The sequence below is a fragment of the Bubalus kerabau genome, chromosome 6, assembly GCF_029407905.1.
Source record: "Bubalus kerabau isolate K-KA32 ecotype Philippines breed swamp buffalo chromosome 6, PCC_UOA_SB_1v2, whole genome shotgun sequence".
Taxonomy (NCBI): domain Eukaryota; kingdom Metazoa; phylum Chordata; class Mammalia; order Artiodactyla; family Bovidae; genus Bubalus; species Bubalus kerabau.
Genome location: NC_073629.1, coordinates 46657148 through 46671639, shown reverse-complemented (window position 1 = coordinate 46671639; position 14492 = coordinate 46657148). Strand labels below are relative to the sequence as shown.

At 34.7% G+C, this 14492-nt stretch overlaps 1 protein-coding gene across 1 annotated transcript in view; it reads right to left on the bottom strand.

The window, feature by feature from the left end:
* DPYD (dihydropyrimidine dehydrogenase) overlaps positions 1-14492 on the bottom strand; it is a 957062-nt gene that overhangs the window by 566636 nt on the left and 375934 nt on the right. The window contains exons 9-10 of the mRNA XM_055585018.1: positions 11498-11605; positions 9588-9757 (exon numbers count right to left, since the gene is read on the bottom strand). Coding sequence (XP_055440993.1) covers positions 9588-9757; positions 11498-11605 — 278 coding nt within the window. The remainder of the gene's footprint in view (positions 1-9587; positions 9758-11497; positions 11606-14492) is intronic.

Below are 14492 nucleotides of genomic sequence, written 5' to 3'. Positions count from 1 at the left end.
GGTATGACACAGATTATCTTCCTTCGGTGAGAGAAGATGTAGGATGGCAAAAGAGTTTATCTCAAGAAAGAAAGCGACCTGGTCAAATCCCCTTGTAAACATGCTAATGGAAACAAGCTATCAATCAGCATTTGCAACTGGGAGAGCAGTTATCCTTGTAATGCTTTTGCCAAGGTATACCTGCTAGTCTAGGACTGCTAAGGTAAACAAAAAATGGGATTTATGCAGCATAGCTCTCTCTAAACAGTCATGTTAACTATGTGACTATCTGAGTATAAACTGGAGATGTTTTATAGTTAAAACAACTTCGTTTTGTGTAAGTGATAGAGCTACTAATGTTACTTAGAGACTACGTTATTCTGGATCAAAGCATACCCTGATGCAACAAGATGGCAGTCTTGTACCTTTTCTTGTTTACCGCACACTTCATGTTTGCTTGTATCCTTGAAATTATTAATAAAGCTAGATACAAGTTATAACTCTAATTCCTGTGAGTTTGACTTCACAATCCAATCTTCTGGTTGTTTTGGTTACCAGGGAGACAAAGGAAGATAGAGAAAGAGACAATAAACTCTGAAAATCTACTCCTGATCACATCTCCTTTAATTTATTAAAAACAGCTTAATATATTTTGTACTTTTTGACTTATACAGACTCACAGTCTGTGGTGGAATGCAGAGCAATTGATGTGCTTACCAGTCTCTGGAATATACAAGCTAACTCTGCAATTATTCTTTTCTAGGCAGAAGTTTGCTGAAACCACAAGTTGAGGTTACTTTTTTTAGTACTTCCTATGGTGTTACAAGCATTTGGCATCTTTTAACTGTAAGATTTTAAAATTGAAGAATCTTGAACAGAAAGAAACATTTCTCCAATGAGAGTTGTACTACACATTGGATACAGTTGCCCCTGAACTATGCTGTGTCATGATGAAGCTACAAACACCAGAGATGCAATGTGCGGCATAATTTAGAGGCTTAAATGCCTTTGCACGGGTATTACGAAATACATCATTTTTAAAAGAAGAGAGTATTTTTAAACATTACTCATTTATGACTGACAAAATGTTCTTAAATCTGATGAGCTTTTATTAATCCTCATCTTAGATTTTGCTACAATCAAGCTATTAGTGGGATATCTCACAAGATATTTGTTAGAATATTTGTTGGAATACAGTCAAGCTATTGTTGGAATGTCTCACTAGATTATCTTCTGTATTAGGTTGGTGCCTTTGTAATACCTTCTTCAATCTTGAAATGCTTCTTCATACAAATTCTGTACAAATTAGGATCTTATGTCTATGCAACTTGCTAATCCTCTCTGATTCTATATTTTTTACTGATTTTTAATTTTGATTTCATATATTGCTTGGTTGAATTTCTTTCTTTTTTTCTAAATTCACAGCTATCTTTTCAGAGTTTGAAGGCCAAGGAAAATTGACATTTTCAATCTACTTGCAATGCTAGGTTGATATTGTAATAAAATAAACTTTAAAAATTTAGATTAATATATATGGATAAATAATTGAATGAACTATTTATTCAAAAGCTATCAGAAGTAATTTTGAAGTATATATATGCATAAAATATAAATTACATATTTTAATAACTTTATATTCATTTAAAGTCTTCCTGTAAGGTTTTCAATGCCCCTAAATTACTTTATGGAGAAGGAAATGGCAACCCACTCCAGTGTTCTTGCCTGGAGAATCCCAGGGATGGGAGCCTGGTGGGCTGCCATCTATGGGGTCACACAGAGTCGGACACGACTGACATGACTTAGCAGCAGCAGCAAAGTACTTTATTCAACATGCTTCACTGATCTGTTGACTTGGATCAAGCACTATTCTACATTTTCAGTCAAACTCAAGTTGAATGAGCCAAACCATTTGAAGGAGATTGCACTTTGTGTGATGAGGATAAAGTATAAAGTAACTACTCTATAAGTGTCATAATATAGGAAGCATAAAGAACTGTAAGGTCTCACAGGAGGGAGAGGCTAATTAGGATGGAGCTAAGGAAGCCTTCAAAGAGAAAATGACATTTAGAACAGACCTTGAAGGATGAGTTTATCTTTTTTAAGAGAAAAAAAAATCACTTTTAAAAAGAATGACAATTTTTTTTTGGTTTTGTATTAACTCATATGTGCTTTTCATTTATATCTTTTAAACTGCATGCATGACAAATATGTTTTTTAAAATTACACAAATTAGTTTTTAATATTTTCAATTTATAAAAAAGGAAAGAAGATATTGGGAAGCTGAGATGAATATTATTAATGGAAGAGGATCTTCTAAATTTCACATAAAAGTTAATAGAATAATGACAATACAAAGTTTAATAGAGTAATAACAAAATGCCATTGTTTAATATAGTTTGATAATGAATTGACACCAGTTTAAAATGTGCACTATTAATGAATCTGTGTGTATGTATGTGTATATAATATATATTATATATAAAACTCCAGGAGATAGTGATGGACAGGGAAGCCTGGCATGCCACAGTCCATGGGATCACAAACAGTTGGACATGACTTACCAACTGAACAACCACAGCATCAATACATACATGGGAAAGCCGGTAAACTTTTTTAAAAGGTACATTGTTTTTAGCTCTACAGATATTCCTAAATAAACATGATGTAGCCATCCCTTGGGATTTTTGAAAATAAGTAAACATTTAGAATATATATAATCTTGAATGGGCACAAGCATCTTTTGGCTTCTGGCCTGTTTACAGTCCTTGTTTTTCACTTACTATCTAAATTATCACATGTAGTGTAGAATTCTGACAGTCTCACCTGTCAGTTTCTTCAATATCCATGTCTTGATTGCAGCAGATTTTACCTCACCAACTGACCGGGGACACATTAATTGCAACTTGTTTCAAGTGTAGTATTTATAGATATTGCCAAAATTTTCAATACAGACTTCCTGTCATTTCATGAAGAGATAAAGCCTTCCTGTCCACATTCTGTATCATTCGCATATTTTTCCTAAATGTTCAAAATACACAACTTGGGGAATAGAAGAAATTTTAGAAGCATATAGTTATAACACTGATTTTATAGATGGGCATATCAGACTAAAATATATAACCTAGACCCAAGTACTTCAATTTTGGGTTAATTCCTTTTGTGACTATTCCATTCTCTGAAATTTCAGTCTTTTCAAAAAGGTAAACACATACAGATCCTTGGAATGTCATTCCAACATCATCATAAATTATTAAAGACGTATTTAATATCTTAGTACCAGGAAAGTCCCTAACTACCATTAATAACTTTGTGTGCCTGGGGACAATTGTGCATGTGTTTGTTTGCAGGTATCTTCATATCACTAACCTAGCTAATGGGTCTCTGATTACTTTCCATGGAGACCACCAGCTCAGATGATGTGCAGGTGGCAACTACTGAAGAGCTGCTATAAGCATCACCTTTAACTAAGCAAAAGTAATTTTGCCAGCTTATAAAGGTTATTTTCTAAAAATAGTCCCAGAGTCATATTTCTTAAAACTAAATAAAAACTAGAAACCATTAGCTACTGGTAAGAAAAGGCATATTTAGCTAGTAATATTTAGATGATGAAAGAAAATATGGATGTAGCTTCAACATGATCATTTGACCTTAAAAATACTTCAGAGGAGACCTGCAGATCATGCCACATTAATGATCTATAATGGGGAATGCTCTGTGGTACCAGAAGGATTCAATTAAAAGATACATATTTTTCACATAAAATGCATTTTTTTTCAGAGTCGTGGTAACAGATGAAGACATTTTTGACTAACAGACCAGTCAATCTGCTTCTGTTATTTTATTATTAAAAATAATAAAGCAGTATTATCAAAATAGCTGACCTTCTTTATAGCTAAAATACATGAAAACTGGCACTGTCAAAGTTAAATCAGTTATTATTCTGGCAAATGAACAGGTAGAATAAAATAGTGAGCCCAAATAAAACAACAGAGGTAATGTATATTGGGAATCTGCTGCATGATGCAGGGAACCCAAAGCTGGTGTTCTGTGACAACCTAAAGTGGTGGGAGGTGGACGTAGGTGGGAGGGAGGTTTAAGAGCAAGTGGGCATGAGTATGCCTATGGATGATTCATATTGATATTGGCAGAAACCATCACAATACTGCAAAATTATACTCCAATTAAAAATAATATAAAAAAAATCACAGAGGACTTCACTGGGGGACCACTTGTAAAGAATCCGCCTGCCAATGCATGGGACACAAGTTAAATCCCTGGTCCAGAAAGGCCCCACATGCGCAGGATACTAAACCAGTGCACAACAACTAATGAGCCCACACTCCCTGGAGTCCATGCTTCACAACAAGAGAAGCCACCACAATGGAAGCTCACGCACCGCAACAAGAGAGTTGGCCCAGCTTGCCAAGACTAGAGAAAGCCCACATACAGCAACAAAAACTCAGTGCAGCCAAAAATTAAAACAACAGAATTAAAGATCTATCGTGTTTTGCTGCTATTGGGAAACCGAATATGTTTCTTGGTATGTTCTCTGTATGTGGGACTGTGCTATTAAAATAATTTTGTACTGCATTCTTCTCAGTAATAATTAATAAGCACTACAAAGTCCTTCCCCAACCTTATCCATTAAATTTATCAACTCAAGTGGGTCTGTTGAGTCCTGACCTTCATGCCTCCTTTTAGGGATTCCCAACAGCCTAAAGCATTTCTGCAGTTCTATCTGATCTGTCAACAGCTTTTAATACCAGCATTTTGGGGGATTCTGTTATCCTGTGAAATTTAATCTCACCTATTTAAGCTTGCAGAAAGTTCTGGAGGGAATTATTAACAGATTTTCCCTCATCTTCTTAGAGGATAGTGCTGAATGATTGGCTGGTTTCCCTAAGGACCCTTGGCTGTGAAGTGCTAGTTTTTCAGTAGCATCCTATTTAGCATGTGTGTGAGGCCACAGGGGAGACTGAAAGACATTTGGAATCAGAATTACATCAATATGCTGATGATGCCTCCACATCTTCGTTTCATCAAACCTTATATTCTGTAGCATTAATGCTTCCTTAACTAAGATGGAAAATGCCCCAAAACAGCACACTGCTTATAGCTCTAATTAGACAGTGGGAAACTAGATCGATGATACATTAGAGCAGTGGATCAGCAGCTTCAGCATCACCAGGGAACTTGTTAAAAATGCAAATTCTCAGGCCCACCCCACACCTACCAAATCAGAAACTGGGATTGGGCCCCAGTAAGCTGTGTTGAATAAGCCCCTCCAGGTTATTTTGATGCACACTAAAGTATGAAAACCTCTGATTAGTTAAGTGGGATGTGCTTGTCACTGCAGCATCTATTGGGTAGTGATTCTTAACTTAGTAGATTAAAACATTTATGGATCGAATTATATGGTTCTTTGTTATTAACCATGTAAAAATTCCTTGTTAAATCTAACTGGCCTAGGTAGTAATTTATATTTGCCATTAAATGGTGAGAAAACTTTATATTGTTCTCTAGTTACCTCCTCTTTCAAAAATCACTTGAGGATTAGACCACAGCTTTGGATATATACATGCAGACATGCCTGACAGTGAGGCCTTTTACCAACAGACAAATTATGTTATTTTCAAATTCCATCCAAGAGTCAAAGCCCAATAAACAATATACATATTTGAGAAAAGCTCTAAATGTCAATCTTCATTGACTTCATAGAAACCAAGTGTGATTGCAGTTTGTGTATATTTGGGGTAGAAAGCATATGAGAAATAGAAGAAATACAAAGAAATTAGATTTGGTATTAAATTCTTCATATAGGTTAAAAATCTGTCTCAGGATATTCTCTCAAAATCTGTTATCTTAAAATAGATACATGATATTGACTTAGCAGTTTCATAAGCATTAGCACTACCATGTCCTAGGCCTCTTTGATGTATGCAAAATTAAATAATGGTCAAGAGGTATTAACTTGCCATATCTACAAATACTGAAAGTCCTCAGTCTGAAAAATGCATATTCACAGGCCAGTGATCCAACCCTAAAATCCATGCACCTTCTGTTGCTGTATTATTCCTTCTTTAACACTGAAAACTTTTGCCTAGAATTCGCAAAAGAAACTTCAAATGCCTTCTGCTGTTAACAACTAAGCTAATTTGGCAAGTGTTAGCCTTTTAAATGCTAGAAGCCCTGGATGCTTATTTTCTCCAGAAAACACTCATTCCGCAATTATTTACTGAACATTTTTCATGTGACATTCATTGGGCTAGGCAGGGGAAGAAAAAAAATGATGACATAGCATCATTCTCATAGGGCTCACAGCCCAGGGGTTTTAAGACAATGTAAATGTTTTCATTTCTTGTAAACTAATAATAAACATCCAAACATTTGTTCTTCTAGTTTTAATTAAGCCCCAGATCTGGTTGAGTCTACTAAGTTCTACTGCAGGCAATAAAACAAGTTATCCCACCAACCCATTGCTTCCTCCCAATGCTTTGATGACCATAGTTCATCCCACCAAGGCTTGACCTTCTGACTGAGTGATGCCTGGAGTTTGATCCTTTCCTTCCTATAAACCAGTCACATCAACTAATAGCCTTGTTGTTGTTTAGTCACTAAATCGTGCCTGATTGTTTTGTGACTTCATGGACTGTTCCCACCAGGCTCCTCTGTCCATGGCATTTCCTAGGCAAGAATATGGAGTGGGTTGCCATTCCCTTCTTCAGGGAATTTTCCTGACCCTTGGATCATACCTGCATATCCTGCATTGCAGGCAGATTCTTTACCACCGAGCCACCTGGGAAGCATCTAATAGCCTACTCTCACAATTAGACCCTGAATAGCCTCCCTGCATCTAACCCAATGGAGAAGGCGATGGCACCCCACTCCAGTATTCTTGCCTGGAAAATCCCATGGACGGAGGAGCCTGGAAGGCTGCAGTCCATGGGGTCACTGAGGGTCGGACATGACTGAGCGACTTCACTTTCACCTTCCACTTTCATGCATTGGAGAAGGAAATGGCAACCCACTCCAGTGTTCTTGCCTGGAGAATCCCAGGGATGGGAGCCTGGCGGGCCGCCGTCTATGGGGTCACACAGAGTCGGACACAACTGAAGTGACTTAGCAGTGTCTAATCCAATACCCCCTTCGTCAATTATCAATAGAGCCATCCTTTTAAAATTTAACTCAGATCCTGGTGTTTGTCTGCTCAAACCAGTTCAAGGATTTCCTCTTTCCTCGGTAAATACTGGCCTTTGGAACACTTATAAGACCTCATCACATATAGGCACATATTATCCTCTCATACTCGGTTCCAGTCACACTGACTTTATTTTTTTCTATTTCTAGAAGTCTAAGAAACTTCCTCAATCAAGGGTGAATGCATTTGCCTTGATCTGTAACATTTTTCTCCCAGATGTCTACATTTCCTCAGTGTCTTCATTTTTATGCCCAAAAGAAAGAAAGTGAAGTCGCTCAGTCATGTCCAACTCTTTGCAACCCCATGGACTGTAGCCTACCAGGCTCCTCTGTCCATGGGATTCTCCAGGAAAGAATACTGGAGTGGGTTGCCATTTCCTTCTCCAGGGGGTCTTCCCGACCCAGGGATTGAACCTAGGGATCGAACCCAGGTCTCCCGAATTGGGGGCAGACACTTTAACCTCTGAGCCACCAGGGAAGCCTATGCCCAAAAGTCATAGTGGTAGAAAGGCTTTCCTGGGTCACCCTGTTTAAAATGGAAATCTCACCTTCTCTTTCACCATAACCTCTCCCCAAATTCATACTTCTTATAGTCTTATTTAAATTTTTGTTCTGCATTGCATTAACCACTGTTCAACATACACTTATGTGACAATCTACTTGCTTGATCGAGTATCTTTCCTTACCAGGTATGAGCTCTATGAGCACAAGATTTTCTATCTGATATGTTCACTGCTATATTCCAATTGCCTAAAACAGGCTTGATACACAAAGGATACTCAATAAACTTTAAGCTGATTAAACAAACAAGCAAACAAAACTTCTACCCTCTCAAGTGATTATCTGGTCTCATTGTGTTTGTGTGTGTGAGTGTTTTCTACTTATGTAGAAGAAATAGCCACCACTCATTTCTAGTGACCCTTGCCAATGGAAGATGACTATAATATAAAGTATGAAGTAAACTGACATTGCCATTCCTGTGTGTCTTCCCTTCCAAATTTCAAGGTGCTTTAGATTTAGAAAAATAAGATGTAAAGTACTTAGTTCAAAATTGTTCAAGTACTTATTATTTGCTGAGGTCCTATGCTATACATGAGGATATAAAGATGAATAACATTAGCTCCTGTCTTCTCTCATCTTAAGCAAGTCACTTTACTCCAGGATGACTATTTTCCCTGTATTTGTACCAATGTAAGATTGCACTTTTTTTTTTCTTTTTTGCTCAGTCGTGTCTGACTCTCTGCGACCCCACGGACTATACAGTCTATGGAATTCTCCAGGCCAGAATACTAGAGTGGGTAGCCTTTCCCTTCATCAGGAGATCTTCCCAACACAGGGAAGATCTCCCTCATTGCGCTAATTCATGCCTAAAATAGTGCTCCAGAAAAAACTCCTAGGATTATAGGACTATCTCCACCTTAGATTTGAAAGTCTGAAAAAGAGTGGATGGAGAAAAGCCCTGGAGAATAAAGTTGACATTTTAAACTCAGTCATGAACCAATGGTGACTCTGGTATTTCAGTGAGATTAATCTGTAATGTAGTTAGCCTACATGTGACAAATTACCTATTGACTACAGTTATAATTCTTGCCTAGTATAAAGACTCCAAATACGTTCAGGAATTCTAAAGCAAATCAAATTCATAATACTGATTTGTATAAAATAAGTAATTTATCTCTCTATAAATACATTTGGTTCCTGTTCTCAGAGTTAATATCCTTTATAAGGTATTATCTTTCTTAACATTAAAATTTGAGACCTCTATGGTACATGTACCCAGCTGATGTCTCAATCAAGATTGGTCACCAGTCTCCTGTAAGAATGATATGATTTAAAATCTGTCATTTTTAGTAGTTAACTAATTAATTCTAAATAATGCTTACATTAGAGCTCTTAAAAAATAAACAATAATCCCCTTGTTCTATTGGCTTCATAGCATAATGAATTGACTATGACATATATATGTGTGTATATATATATATTTGAATGTAGCTTGTAAATTTGGTTTACAGAAAATTTTGAATGTCTCTAATTACCACATTCACCTAATATCCATGCATCATTTTGGGAAGAGTATCTATTGTTAGGATATGGAAGACTTAGCACATTCCACTGTTACTAGTTAAATACAACATCTTTCAATGATATTAACACAGAGTAAGAAGCACTTGTGAAATGACAAAGATAAATTCATTTTATCCAAATCAGTGTTATAAAATAATTTTCTTTTCCTTTGAATGTCTGTACTAAAAAATAGCAACTATGGGTAACCCAGAAATTTTAAATTTGCACTTCACAATCTGAAGAACATTCTAGTGATTTAAACTAAGAGCCTGAGCATTAACAGTTATATCTTCTAAAATCTGTTGCATTACAACTCCATATTTTCTGATGGTGTTTTTTTTTTTTACCTCCTCAGGGACAGCTCTTATATTAACAAAGCCTTTTCTGAAGACGATGAACACTCGGCGGGCTCCACAACGCAAAGCGGATGTTGCACAGTCGAAAGCTGTGTCTCCAGCTCCGAGTACAATCACGGCTCCCCGTATCGACAGCAATGGAGAGTGACAGGCGCACATTCCTGAATGATGAAAGGAAAACCCCATTTTCAAGTAGAGAAACCATTTCTGCATGACAGCTCAAAAGATACTTGTACTCAAAGCAGTGTAAAATTGCATCTTGCAGTTTTCCAGGATGGAGTGTCACTATCAAATTATTCTGCTTCATTGAAAGACAGTTTTATTCCCACTTTAAAAATATGCTCATATATGTAATTTCATAGTCAATACCTTTAACTTCTTTTTTTTTCTTTCTAGAAGGATATCTATAACATATTTTGAAGAGTTTGAGTCTTAAGAAGCTGGAATTAACCAATTAAAACTCTCTTTGTCAAAGTTGTGATGTGTATTTTTAACTTACTGTCATTAAGGTTTTTTTTAGAAGGAAAAGAGTGATCCTTGTGATCTGGGTGAATAAGCTGCAGTATTTCATTACAACATTTTATTTAGATATCATAAGAAATCTAATGTGTAGATTTCTAATGTGTAGCCCTGCTGTATATTATATTTGGTAAATTTTGAAAATTAACATGCTGAGTCTGTTCCCTGTATGTAACTGAAGAATTTCTAAGAATTACTTTCTTCAAATAGTTAAAACTTTTTCCCTTTGTTTTTTTTTAATTTGTTTTGATTTTTCCTGGTTTTGTTTGTAAAATTGAACAATAAAAAATATTAATCTCCAAGTGAGCATTTTTCAACAGCATTTATATAAAGATTTAATGTCCACATGAAGATTCTTTTAAAAAGTGAAAGGCAGGTGTTTGCTATATATTAGGTAGCATTGTATTATTGGATTAAATAAAATTGGTGACAAGATAAATTACTATAATTTTTGAAATGGTACCAAGATAACTTAGTGTTATCATTTTGCTTGAAAGTTTCTGTTTGGGGTTACATAATTAGCCCTCTGTAACTCTCAAATACATACTATGTGTACTAAGATATTCTTGCTTCCCTAGCAAGCATCATGTTCTCTTGGAAGAAAAAGATAAAGATTGTACACAACTTTAGCTGTAAAATTCTGCAGATTGATCTAAGAGAGGCAGTTTCTTATATTTTTCAATTTAGGAGAATAAATGTAAGTTCTTATGTTTCAGTAGGTAATTATATGTTAGAACAGTTTAAGTTAAGAATTCTTTAAAAGTATATATTTAAGGAGTTTGGCTATTGGTTTTTAGGGAATACCCTGTAGTTTTCTTCTCACTAAGATGATGACCCTAGCCCAGTCACAGCAGAAGACAAGCACAGCTTCCGGTTCATCTTCCCGTGTTATGTGAAGTGATAGCACACGGAGACTAGGTATTAGGGTAGTCATCAAAATGTTTTACTTTAATTTCATAAAACTGTGGTTCAAGAAGGGACTGAATCTTTCTGCTTGTGTGGATAGAAATAAAGAAGACACGATCACTTGCCCCATTTTAAAACAAACAAACAAAAATAGTTCCCAAAGTGAAATTGCTGCAGTTTCTTATAAGAACACCTTCTGATGTTTGTTAAGGCACTCTTATTTTGAAGCAACTTTTCATAATGCAATTTAGACCTGTATATAATACACTGAAAAGTCCTTATGATGATGTTCGATTAGGAGGATGGACAGTTATGTGATTCTGGCTAACAATCATATCAGATTTTTTTTTTACTTTGCTATTATGAAAGATGAACAGGAGATCTGGAAATTTTCCTACTGAGCCGGGATTTAACATAATTGTATAATACATATAACAACATAGGCAATATTAGGAACAGAAGACAATTGGTGATACCTGCTTTACTGCTTTTGGCTACAAGAGGCAGAAAGTCTTTGGAAGTGTAAAACCCTTGGTCCTGTGTCAGGCCTTGGAAGATGTGATCCTTCTTGGGTTCTGGCAAACCTAAGTAATACAAATTTATAAAATATTATTAGCAAGAGGAGTGACTTTTCTTACCGACCGTTAGAAAGAAAGTAGAAAGCTACACTCATTAAAATGATGTGGTTCTAAAAGAAAAAAAATATAACCAAATTAACATAAAAGTGTACAGAAAACAATGTAACAGACCTCAGAGTGTACTTTTGATATATAATTTTTGTACTTGATAAATTGTACTTTTGATGTACATGTAAAGCATACATCATAAATCACACATTTATGTACACATATACAAAAACATGGATACACCCATATAGTGTTAAGAGGGAAATCCGCTTATATTCTTTCCTCATAACAAATAAAAATAATATTTCTGAGTACTAAAGTGCTAAGTATAAAAAATTCATCAAGAAAACTAAATGAAAATGTGAATTTGTATTTATCTAGTTCCTGAATATGGAAGCTAATTATAAGGGGGAAAAAAGACTAAAAGACTTCAAAAGAAAAGAGTTTTACCACAAAAATTCAACTACTTCTACATTTCAAAATATACACAAGTTAAATAGTAAATGATTAGCTAGAAGACTATTTTGACAAAATGTCTTTTCTATATAAAGACATTTCTCAATTTTAATAAGAAACATTAATTCTCAATAGAAGAATAAACAAAGATAATAAAAACGGGATAAAAAAAAATACAGCTTATAAGCACCAAAAATCTTAAACCCTTTAGTAATATAAGAACTGTCAGTTAAAACAATAAGATATGATTTTTCTTCTATTAAAAAGTAAAGGATTTAAGAAAACTACACCATATGGCAAGGTTAAAAATAGGATTTGTTATGCTCCTTTGGTAGAAATTTAGTAGAAACTGGTGCTCAAATTCTAAAAAAAGTTTTGAATCTATCATAAGAAAACACTAAGACATGCAAATAAAGGTTTAATGTACAAAAATGGTAATTGCAAAAAAAAAAAAATGAAAGAGAGAGACAAAGAAAGGATAGTGGAATACAAAAATGCCAACAGAATGAATAATACAGTTTTATTTTAAGAAAAGAAAAAGATAATAGAATAAAATGCAGATACTAAAACAAACATTTGAAAAATGCGGTAACAGATTGCAATAAAAAAACAATTTTAAATAAACCAGCAGGACACAAAGCATTGTATATTCAAGTTTTGTAAAAAAAAAAAAAAATATATATATATATATAATATAATCTGAATAGTGATCATTTCTGGGAGTGGGATTAAGGATATTCCATTGTGTTTGTTTGTTTGTTTGTTTTTCCTTATTTGCCAAATGGTCTGTAATATTCATGTATCAACTAATTAGGAAATAATTGCCAACAGTTTGAAAAGAATATGAATAGGCAGCTAAAATGTTTTCAAACTACAATTGAAACAAATCTGATAGCTTTCACTCCACTACAGGAAAACTTTTCATCTCAATTCCATAAGGAGGAAATTTAAGTTTAATGTTATTTACTATTTAAAATTCAGTCGACCAATAGGCCATTCCAGAGAAGCAGGAGTTTATTTCAGAGTTAAATGAAGGGCAATGGTAGTTGGTGGATACAAAGAGCAAAAAGCATGGCGCAAGGGATGAGTTTTGTTGTGTGAGATAAGGTAGATACGATATTTGACCTGAAAACTGAATGGGGCTTGTGGATTGAGTTTGTAGCCAGCAATAAACCACTCCTGTCCCTTCAAATTAAATCAAACATTTTTCTTCCCTGTCCATCAGCTCCTCCATTTACTCCCCGAAAACATTTGCCTTTTGTATTTAGATTATTCTAAAAGCATTATTTTAAGTTATTTTAATTATTTAAGAAAGGTAAACAAATCATTTGACTTGCCTTTGTCTTACTTCTCTATAACTGAAAGGAGGATAAGTTTATTTCTTCATTTGCTGACATTGATGAATATACTTTAGTCTATTTGTAACATGGCAACATATTATATTACATTACACTTATTCCTATAATTATATTACATTTATTACATAAATGTGTGGTTATTAATGTAATTATTTTAGAAAGACTGAGATGGGGGTGGATACACTTACATAAATAAGAGGTGACTAAGTACTTGAATATCCTAATGACAAAATAATTTTTCTCAAAAGTTATTAAGATGATTGTAGTTTAAGCTACATTTGATTAGTCAAAGGAACATAAATCATTTTATATACATATATATAAATAGACATATATATTTAAATAATGACATGTCACCCCTCTTATATTACTATACCACAGAGATTGTGTATGTTCTATGATACTCATTTTCTCATTTTCCTGTTAAAAAACAATAAACAACAAGGAAAATAATGTGAAGTGTTTTGCAATTTCAAGGTGATATGATAAGGAAAAATGTTTAAGGCAGATCAAAAACAAAGCACAGAGAATGCAAGTGGTGGATAAGAATTCCAGTTTCTGGTAACAAAGTCTAAGATCATTCCTTTACTAATTCCTAATCTGATCTTTTTCACTATTTGCTAGGACTAAGGCAAAATGGAGATTTACATCTGTGCTTAATTTCTATAGACCCACTGCTAAAATAACTGTTATATAAAGAAATGCAAGGCATTCTTATTAAGTGCACTAGCTGACCCACAGAGATGATGACTTTTTTTCTCTCCATGAGAACTATTTCATGAGAAAAAAGCTTTGGTAAAATTTAAATTTCCCTTTTTCACTTGAATCAGACACTGACAAAGATGACTGTGTTTCCTGTTTTCACCCCACTCTGCATTTATCACTGTAATGAATTTAACATTTACTAGCTCAGATTCTCCCTGTAAATGTTCCGGAGGGCACCAGTTACATATCCTGACCTATAGATATTGGCTTGAGGAGAGGAAAAATGAGCCAGTAACTAGACAGGGTCATTATGACTGGGTTATCTC